The following is an 11047-nucleotide window of genomic DNA, read 5'->3' as shown; positions in this document are numbered from 1 at the left end:
GGGTTAGTTATTGTTAGAGTTAGTAACCATTAGGGTTAGTTACTGTTAGGGTTAGTAACTGTTAGGGTTAGTTACTGTTAGGGTTAGTAACCATTAGGATTAGTTACTGTTAGGGTTAGTTACCGTTAGGGTTAGTTACTGTTAGGGTTAGTAACTGTTAGGGTTAGTTACTGTTAGGGTTAGTAACCATTAGGGTTAGTTACGTTTAGGGTTAGTTACTGTTAGGGTTAGTTACCGTTAGGGTTAGTTACTGTTAGGGTTAGTTACTGTTAGGGTTAGTAACTGTTAGGGTTAGTAACCATTAGGGTTAGTTACTGTTAGGGTTAGTTGCCATTAGGGTTAGTTACTGTTAGGATTAGTAACCATTAGGGTTAGTTACTGTTAGGGTTAGTTACTGTTAGGGTTAGTTACTGTTAGGGTTAGTTGCCATTAGGGTTAGTTACTGTTAGGGTTAGTTACTGTTAGGGTCAGTTACTGTTAGGGTTCGTTACTGTTAGGGTTAGTAACCATTAGGGTTAGTTGCCATTAGGGTTAGTTACTGTTAGGGTTAGTTACCGTTAGGGTTAGTTACTGTTAGGGTTAGTTAATGATAGGGTTAGTTACTGTTAGGGTTAGTTACTGTTAGTAACCATTAGGGTTAGTTACTGTTAGGGTTAGTAACCATTAGGGTTAGTTACTGTTAGGGTTAGTAACCATTAGGGTTAGTTACCGTTAGGGTTAGTTTCCATTAGGGTTAGTTACTGTTAGGGTTAGTAACTGTTAGGGTTAGTTACTGTCAGGATTAGTAACCATTAGGGTGAGTTACTGTTAGGGTTAGTTACTGTCAGGGTTAGTAACCATTAGGGTTAGTTACTGTTAGGGTTAGTTACTGTTAGGGTTAATTACTGTTATGGTTAATTACTGTTAGGGTTAGTTACTGTTAGGGTTAGTAACCGTTAGGATTCGTTACTGTTAGGGTTAGTTATTGTTAGGGTTAGTTATTGTTAGAGTTAGTAACCATTAGGGTTAGTTACTGTTAGGGTTAGTAACTGTTAGGGTTAGTTACTGTTAGGGTTAGTTACTGTTAGGGTTAGTTACTGTTAGGGTCAGTTACTGTTAGGGTTAGTTACTGTTAGGGTTAGTTACTGTTAGGGTTAGTTACCGTTAGGGTTAGTTACCGTTAGGGTTAGTAGCTGTTAGGGTTAGTTACTGTTAGGGTTAGTTACTGTTAGGGTTAGTTACCGTTAGGGTTAGTTACTGTTAGGGTTAGTTACTGTTAGGGTTAGTTACTGTTTGGGTTAGTTACTGTTAGGGTTAGTAACCATTAGGGTTAGTTACTGTTAGGGTTAGTTACTGTTAGGGTTAGTAACCATTAGGGTTAGTTACTGTTAGGGTTAGTTACTGTTAGGGTTAATTTCCATTAGGGTTAGTTACCGTTAGGGTTAGTTACTGTTAGGGTTAGTAACCATTAGGGTTAGTTACTGTTAGGGTTAGTTACCGTTAGGGTCAGTTACTGTTAGGGTTAGTTACTGTTAGGGTTAGTAACCATTAGGGTTAGTTACTGTTAGGGTTAGTTACTGTTAGGGTTAGTTTCCATTAGGGTTAATTACCGTTAAGGTTAGTTACTGTTAGGGTTTGTTACTGTTGGGGTTAGTTACGGTTAGGGTTAGTAACCGTTAGGGTTAGTTACTGTTAGGGTTAGTTACCATTAGGGTCAGTTACTGTTAGGGTTAGTTACTGTTAGGGTTAGTAACCGTTAGGGTTAGTTACTGTTAGGGTTAGTTACTGTTAGGGTTAGTTACTGTTAGGGGCCATTAGGGTTAGTTACTGTTAGGGTTAGTTACTGTTAGGGTTAGTTACTGTTAGGTTAGGGTTAGGGTTAGTTACTGTTGGGGTTAGTTACGGTTAGGGTTAGTAACCGTTAGGGTTAGTTACTGTTAGGGTTAGTTACTGTTAGGGTTAGTAACCGTTAGGGTTAGTTACTGTTAGGGTTAGTTACTGTTAGGGTTAGTTACTGTTAGGGTTAGTAACCGTTAGGGTTAGTTACTGTTAGGGTTAGTTAATGTTAGGGTTAGTTACTGTTAGGGTTAGTTACCGTTAGGGTTAGTTACTGTTAGGGTTAGTTACTGTTAGGGTTAGTTACTGTTAGGGTTAGTAACCATTAGGGTTAGTTACTGTTAGGGTTAGTTACTGTTAGGGTTAGTTACCGTTAGGGTTAGTTACTGTTAGGGTTAGTTACCGTTAGGGTTAGTTACTGTTAGGGTTAGTTACTGTTAGGGTTAGTTACTGTTAGGGTTAGTAACCATTAGGGTTAGTTACCGTTAGGGTTAGTTACTGTTAGGGTTAGTTACCGTTAGGGTTAGTTACTGTTAGGGTTAGTTACCGTTAGGGTTAGTTACTGTTAGGGTTAGTTACTGTTAGGGTTAGTTACTGTTAGGGTTAGTAACCATTAGGGTTAGTTACCGTAGGGTTAGTTACTGTTAGGGTTAGTTACTGTTAGGGTTAGTTACTGTTAGGGTTAGTAACCGTTAGGGTTAGTTACTGTTAGGGTTAGTTAATGTTAGGGTTAGTTACTGTTAGGGTTAGTTACTGTTAGGGTTAGTTACTGTTAGGGTTAGTAACCATTAGGGTTAGTTACTGTTAGGGTTAGTTACTGTTAGGGTTAGTTACTGTTAGGGTTAGTTACGGGGTGCCGTTAGGGTTAGTTACTGTTAGGGTTAGTTACTGTTAGGGTTAGTTACTGTTAGGGTTAGTAACCGTTAGGTTTTAAATGTTACATGTGTATGGATGTCAAGTCAATATAGCAGTGTTGTGTTATGTTGTTTAAGATTGTGCAATATGTTTTACGTCCGTGAATAAAAAAAATACTGAAAATAAAATTCCATGGAAAACAAGAATGCCACTGGACGCTAAAACGCAAGCTAAAAACCAACAAATGAATGCGATAGTGAATGCAATAGAAAATCAACTGTGTTTTGTGAGACAAATTACACATCTGAATCTTTGGGAGCGCAGCTTGTGTGCTGCTATTCAAGTAGCATGGCTAAGTATCTGCGTGGTGACAGACTGACGAATGTAATGTCCTTTACTTTGATGCATGTTTGTATTATGTTCACAGCTGCAGTATAATGAGCTGAATATATAATGTCATAATCTATCCGAAACAGGCCTCTCTTCTCTAATGATTTATCTGCATTTTGCGGGCGAATCCTAACTTTCACTTAAGTAACGTTTTCACTTAGTCTCCATTGACATCAATGCATGACTAAATGGAAGTTAGGATTTGCCCCTTTTTAAGAAAGCATTCATAGACATCAATAGAACTCAACATCCTCTTACTGGCTATCTAGCAATAACTTCCACCTGGTGTATGCAGTTAATACAGTATGTATTACATCAATAAAACAAAATCCCCAAATAAAAGTAAGCATGTTAGTGAATAAACATCAGACAACATTAGTTCAAAACAATATGTTATCATCATTAGTAAAAACTGCCTGTTACAAACGCCTCATGTTGTCTGTTATAACAACTACCTGTTACAAACCCCTCATGTTGTCTGTTATAACAACTACCTGTTACAAACCCCTCATGTTGTCTGTTATAACAACTACCTGTTGTCTGTTATAACAACTACCTGTTACAAACCCCTCATGTTGTCTGTTATAACAACTACCTGTTACAAACCCCTCATGTTGTCTGTTATAACAACTACCTGTTACAAACCCCTCATGTTGTCTGTTATAACAACTACCTGTTACAAACCCCTCATGTTGTCTGTTATAACAACTACCTGTTACAAACCCCTCATGTTGTCTGTTATAACAACTACCTGTTACAAACCCCTCATGTTGTCTGTTATAACAACTACCTGTTGTCTGTTATAACAACTACCTGTTACAAACCCCTCATGTTGTCTGTTATAACAACTACCTGTTACAAACCCCTCATGTTGTCTGTTATAACAACTACCTGTTACAAACCCCTCATGTTGTCTGTTATAACAACTACCTGTTACAAACCCCTCATGTTGTCTGTTATAACAACTACCTGTTACAAACCCCTCATGTTGTCTGTTATAACAACTACCTGTTACAAACCCCTCATGTTGTCGTTATAACAACTACCTGTTACAAACCCCTCATGTTGTCTGTTATAACAACTACCTGTTGTCTGTTATAACAACTACCTGTTACAAACCCCTCATGTTGTCTGTTATAACAACTACCTGTTACAAACCCCTCATGTTGTCTGTTATAACAACTACCTGTTGTCTGTTATAACAACTACCTGTTACAAACCCCTCATGTTGTCTGTTATAACAACTACCTGTTACAAACCCCTCATGTTGTCTGTTATAACAACTACCTGTTACAAACCCCTCATGTTGTCTGTTATAACAACTACCTGTTACAAACCCCTCATGTTGTCTGTTATAACAACTACCTGTTACAAACCCCTCGTGTTGTCTGTTATAACAACTACCTGTTGTCTGTTATAACAACTACCTGTTACAAACCCCTCATGTTGTCTGTTATAACAACTACCTGTTACAAACCCCTCATGTTGTCTGTTATAACAACTACCTGTTACAAACCCCTCATGTTGTCTGTTATAACAACTACCTGTTGTCTGTTATAACAACTACCTGTTACAAACCCCTCATGTTGTCTGTTATAACAACTACCTGTTACAAACCCCTCATGTTGTCTGTTATAACAACTACCTGTTACAAACCCCTCATGTTGTCTGTTATAACAACTACCTGTTACAAACCCCTCGTGTTGTCTGTTATAACAACTACCTGTTACAAACCCCTCATGTTGTCTGTTATAACAACTACCTGTTACAAACCCCTCATGTTGTCTGTTATAACAACTACCTGTTGTCTGTTATAACAACTACCTGTTACAAACCCCTCATGTTGTCTGTTATAACAACTACCTGTTACAAACCCCTCATGTTGTCTGTTATAACAACTACCTGTTACAAACCCCTCATGTTGTCTGTTATAACAACTACCTGTTACAAACCCCTCATGTTGTCTGTTATAACAACTACCTGTTACAAACCCCTCATGTTGTCTGTTATAACAACTACCTGTTACAAACCCCTCATGTTGTCTGTTATAACAACTACCTGTTACAAACCCCTCATGTTGTCTGTTATAACAACTACCTGTTACAAACCCCTCGTGTTGTCTGTTATAACTACCTGTTACAAACCCCTCATGTTGATGACCTAAAAAATGGTAAATCCACTGTTACTGTCCAAACCAAGTCCTTGAGCAAAAGTCCCCATCATGCACTAGCCTGCTGCTCCATACAATACCAACTTCTAACATCAGCACACTATGTCTGACAAACACATTCTCCCGCTTTATTCATCTTATGAGACTGTTCTGGAAAGAAAATGACAGTCCGTTAGATTTTATTACATGTCAAATCTATATCTCCTCGTAGATTGCGGCTGTTGATTGTGCAGCCTTCAGTGATTTTGAATCCCAGGTTCACAGGTTGTGGGTGAAATGGTCGTTTGACCAGCTATGGCTGAAATGAGTGGTAATGTGTGTTAAGGTGCCATACTTTAGTTAGTATACCTGTGTCTTTAACTCGGACTCATCCTCCTGGTCCGACTGGCAGCATGGGAAGTACAGAGAGGAAATTTGATATCAAAACCGGAATACAACACACGTTATAGCTTACGAGAGGAACTATCAAATAACATCAGATATTGTTGAAATAGAAATGTGAAACCAAAGAACGTATGATTTCTACAAGAGGAGATGATAGTTGAGGTGACTAGTGACTACCCATGTTACAAACCTCCGTGGCTGTCAGTTCACCATCAACACCAGTGTCAGTCAGTTCAGTCTGTTTAGTAGTAACACAACAGCATGAGGAGAAAGAGAACCGTGGCTGTTAGGTTTGAGTATAGCATTTCCCAGAACTCATATTTACCTAAACATTAGGTAATCCTAAAAAGTAATCCTTCTAACCCCCCCCAAAAAAAATATATATAGATGTACTATTGTAAAGTGGTTGATCCACTGGATATCATAAGGTGAATGCACCAGTTTGTAAGTCGCTCTGGATAAGAGCGTCTGCTAAATGACGTAAACGTAAAATTAGCTATTAGCAAAAGTGGATGTGACAGTAAACTGTTTTCGGGGTAAAAAAAAAAACAACAGGAAATGCATTAAAACATATTCAGATGACCTATGTCAACATAATATCATTAAACTACATTACAGATGACTCCACCAGCTTGAGGTCACTCTCCCGCCTTATGAATGTTCATCACGATTGCAATTAACGTTAGTAGTTTGACCTTTGGATTCTACTAAGAACCCTTATCCTAGGTAACTAGTAAGTACAGACATTACATCTGTCAAAGTTCATTCAGGTTAAGCTCCTTGTCATCAATTTGTTCACTAGAAAAAAGCCATTTTTATTTCTACATTTCAAATAGTCTGGCCCTGCCTTTCGCTGAGTGTTCTGGCACTGATCTGAAGTTGCCCCTCTGCCAGAGTACTGAAGGTTCAGGTCAGTTCTCCATTAGTGACTTATCAGGGACCTGCCTACCTGATAGAGAGAGTGGCAGAGCGTGAAAGCACAGGGCGTCATCCCCAGACAATGAGATTTGTGCTACTTCGCTACCCTAGAAGGAGAAAGGCCATCTGGCTCTAGTCTGTCTGACAGAAAAGCTTTGGCTGGCGCTAGCTACTTTCTACTCTTGGCTCGGGCAATAAACAGCTGTCATTTTCAGAGTGGAATCTGGGTACTCAGAGGAATTTATTATAGAATGCTCTCAGGGGTGGGCAAAGGACAGAGAGATATTTGATTGGGTGTGGAGAACTATACCTTGGTGTCGTGTCGAATGGGAGAGGTTGGACTTGGCAGAGAGATCTCAGTGGCTTTCGTGGTCTCATCCTCCTCCACCTCCACCTTCACCTCTACTTCCACCTCTACTTCCACCTCTACTTCCACCTCTACTTCCACCTCTTCCTCCGCCTTCCTCTCCTCCACCTTTTTCTCCGGTGTCACGGTGGTGATGAGGTCGCTCATGGCGATGCCCTTCGCCCTTCCGTATAGGTCCGAGCCCATCTCTGAAGCATGCACATAGACGCACATGCACGCACACGCACGGACACAAGCACGCACATACCCACACACACATACACACACACAGATCATTTTCCATTTAGGGAATTGTCATTTTCCTTTAACTGACGCAATATTGCAGGTCAGCGGGTTGGAGAGGTAATGCTAATGAGCTACAGTCTGTATCAGCATAGTCATCACAGCCATTGACTCAAGAGATACAGGAGATATTAAATCCCATTCTTGTTGATAATAACAAATAATAACATATTATCAACATCAGAGCTTTTCTATCAGATATGATCTGTAATTAAAGCAATATTCTGAAATCATTGTGTGGTTTGAAATGACAGCGCTAGCCCAGAGCATTTCATATACAAAAGTATGTGGACACCACCACAGCATACAATGATATTCTAGACAATTCTGTGCTTCCAACTTTGTGGCAACAGTCTGGGGAAGGCCCTGTCCTGTTTCAGCATGACAATTCCCCGCGCACCAAGCGAGGTCCATACAGAAATGGTTTGTCAACATCGGTGTGGAAGAATTTGACTGGCCTGCACAGAGCCCTGACCTCAACCTCATCAAACACCTTTGAGATAAATTGGAACGCCAACTGCTAGCCAGGCCTAATCGCCCAACATCAGTTGCCGACCTCACTAATGCTCGTGGCTGAATGGAAGCAAGTCCCTGCAGCAATGTTCCAACATCTAGTGGAAAGCCTTCCCAGAATAGTGGCGGCTGTTATAACAGCAAAGGGTGGAACAACTCCATATTAATGCCCATGATTTTGGAATGAGATGTTTGACGAGCAGGTGTCCACATACTTTAGTCTTATATAGATCATGTAGTGTAGCTGCTCATCGAATCTTATCAGCAGTATGATATTATACAACAATATCATCAAGAGTTTCAGGTAAAACAGTAAGCAACTACTGAAATACCAGGGTGCACATTTATGAGGAGAAAAGGCTTTTTCTGATTTGCTATCAGTTTCCATGCAGAGGTTTTTCTGATTGGTTGACTACTCTCATCATAAATGCTCTCTATTTACATCTTCTTAGACTGAAATGCTAAATCCCTGATAACATGTCATGTTTAAGCTCCTCTATACGCAGGCCTTACAAACATTCTTTAACTTACCGCAGCTTTGGAATTCTCCCCGTTGACTGGAAATCAAAGGCTCAAACTACTTGTTAAAGGCTCCTTTCACACACTGAAATATCAATCCAAAAACTACTGCATCAGGGTCTAAACGAGAAAGGAAATTCAAAGGTCTTGGATGTGCTGTTAAATGACAAATAAAAGGCTGCTCCAACGTTGCTATGACTCAGTTACAGATAAGAGAATGGACTGCATCCCTGTTGTGGACCCAAACACAGCTAAGAAGCTGTATTCTATCATTCAGCCAAGAAAAACACATATCCTAACCAATTTGAACTGTATCTAGGTTAACTTGTACCATCTCCCTACATCTGTGACGACACAGAAAGCACTCTGACTCCATGTTACGAGCTGGGAGAAAAAGTGAGTAATTGTCAAGTCTCCTTATAGATACGGGCCACATTAGCCAATAGCGGCCAAGCTAACACCACAAGGCGTTTTTTGTTTCTGCAAGTGAACAGTGAACAGCTGTGAAGCGAAGGCCATGGTGCATTCACATGCTAGGCGGGGAGCCCCCCAATCAGCACGGGAGCATGCAAGCCTGGTCAGCACTGAGGGGGGAGTCTCTAACAAAATACAAAACAAAATGGCCCCCGTCGAAAATAGGAAAAGGAAAGAAGCAGAAATGTGATAATTAGCTAGCAGGCATAGCTAGCAGGGGCTACATTTACTGTTAGCACGTACACAGACACACAGTGCATGATATCTACCTGTTGGTTTAGCGCCGTTAAAACTAGCAGGTGGTTCAATTCTCGGGGATACAGACTGGGGGGTATTCCTTTTGGGTGAACTCCTATTGGGTGAACTCCTATTGGGTGAACTCCTATTGGGTGAACTCCTACTGGGTGTACTCCTACTGGGTGTACTCCTTTTGGGTGTACTCCTATTGGGTGAACTCCTTTTGGGTGAACTCCTTTTGGGTGAAATCCTTTTGGGTGTACTCTGCGGAGCTGAGGAGGATTGCATAGAAATTCAATATTAACATGATGACATAATATTATTCAAATCTGAGCATTAGGGAGTCAGCTGAGCACTTGAGAGAATATTGTTGGTTTATATTATAATTGTGTAGAGATATTGACTATAGATTTGAATACATGAATGTTAAAGGATGTGTAGTTTGTGTCTGGTTCACAGTGTTATGGAAAGCCTCAGACTAAGAGATGGAGTTAAGTCTTACAGTGCTAGAGGATAGATACACTTTCGGATGGGAGGAGAACCAACTGTCAGACACTGAACTGGCTCCCATCAATGAGTAGTTGAGACATAAATATCAATGTTGCCTTTTCGGTCCAATCATAATGACGAGTCTGAATCTAATACGGCCCCGAGGAGGCTCATATTCATTTGGCACCACACCCAACTGGCAGTCTCTCTTCCACATCAGTTAGCTAGTGAAATTCCGCCAAAAGAGCTCGTCACCCCGAGATGAGACATCAGCTGGGGATGCCAGCTACAACAACATTTACATTCAAATGGACCGGTTTTCATCCACAGTTCTGATATGATAGTGACGGCCCACGCCGGCAATCAAGACAAAGACAGCTGGCTCACAGAGCTCTGGAGGGGGCATAAATAAAAAGAAAAAAACTATTCTCCAATTAATCAGTGAACGGGGCCGAACAGGGGAGAACCGGGGGTTACAGGGGAGGATGTGGAGAACGGGTTGGAACAGGGGAGAACGGGTGGGAACAGGGGGTTACAGGGGAGAACGGGGGAGAACGGGTGGGAACAGGGGGTTACAGGGGAGAACGGGGGAGAACAGGGGGTTACAGGAGAGAACGGGGGAGAACGGGTGGGAACAGGGGAGAACGGGGGAGAACGGGTGGGAACAGGGGGTTACAGGGGAGAACGGGGGAGAACGGGTGGGAACAGGGTGTTACAGAGGAGAACGGGGGAGAACGGGGGAGAACGGGTGGGAACAGGGGGTTACAGGGGAGAACGGGCGAGAACGGGGGAGAACAGGGGGTTACAGGGGAGAACGGGGGAGAACGGGTGGGAACAGGGGGTTACAGGGGAGAACGGGGGAGAACGGGTGGGACAGGGGGTTACAGGGGAGAACGGGCGAGAACGGGGGAGAACAGGGGGTTACAGGGGAGAACGGGGGAGAACGGGTGGGACAGGGGGTTACAGGGGAGAATGGGGGGTTACAGGGGAGAACGTGGGAGAATGGGTTGGAACAGGGGAGAACGGGGGAGAACGGGTGGGAACAGTTGGGAACAGGGGAGGACGGGTGGGAACAGGGGAGAACGGGTGGGACCAGGGGAGAACGGGTGAGAACAGGGGAGAACGGGTGGGAACAGGGGAGAACGGGTGGGACCAGGGGAGAACGGGTGGGACCAGGGGAGAACGGGTGGGAACAGGGGAGAACGGGTGGGACCAGGGGAGAACGGGTGGGACCAGGGGAGAACGGGGGAGAACGGGTGGGAACAGGGGAGAACGGGTGGGAACAGGGGAGAACGGGTGAGAACAGGGGAAAACGGGTGGGAACAGGGGAGAACGGGTGGGACCAGGGGAGAACGGGTGGGAACAGGGGAGAACGGGTGGGAACAGGGGAGAACGGGTGGGAACAGGGGAGAACGGGTGGGAACAGGGGAGAACGGGTGAGAACAGGGGAGAACGGGTGGGACCAGGGGAGAACGGGTGGGAACAGGGGAGAACGGGTGAGAACAGGGGAGAACGGGTGAGAACAGGGGAGAACGGGTGAGAACAGGGGAGAACGGGTGAGAACAGGGGAGAAAGGGTGAGAACAGGGGAGTACGGGTGGGACCAGGGGAGAACGGGTGGGAACAGGGGAGAAC

At 43.0% G+C, this 11047-nt stretch overlaps 1 protein-coding gene across 7 annotated transcripts in view; it reads right to left on the bottom strand.

The window, feature by feature from the left end:
• Nucleotides 1-11047, bottom strand: part of LOC106579649 (band 4.1-like protein 3) — a 112520-nt gene that overhangs the window by 28717 nt on the left and 72756 nt on the right. For 5 of the 7 annotated variants that reach the window (XM_045702744.2, XM_045702739.2, XM_045702738.2 and 2 more), the window contains 4 exons: nt 8957-9196; nt 6843-7087; nt 5805-5852; nt 5579-5614 (listed from right to left, as the gene is read on the bottom strand). In XM_045702744.2, the coding sequence (XP_045558700.2) occupies nt 5579-5614; nt 5805-5852; nt 6843-7087; nt 8957-9196 (569 nt within the window). The remainder of the gene's footprint in view (nt 1-5578; nt 5615-5804; nt 5853-6842; nt 7088-8956; nt 9197-11047) is intronic. The other 2 variants (XM_045702743.2, XM_045702745.2) reach the window with 1 other exon arrangement.

Source organism: Salmo salar, chromosome 19 (assembly GCF_965601325.2).
Source record: "Salmo salar chromosome 19, fSalSal1, whole genome shotgun sequence".
NCBI classification, from domain to species: Eukaryota; Metazoa; Chordata; class Actinopteri; order Salmoniformes; family Salmonidae; genus Salmo; species Salmo salar.
Note: the sequence above shows the minus strand (reverse complement) of the source record. Positions and strands in the feature narration are given on the sequence as shown.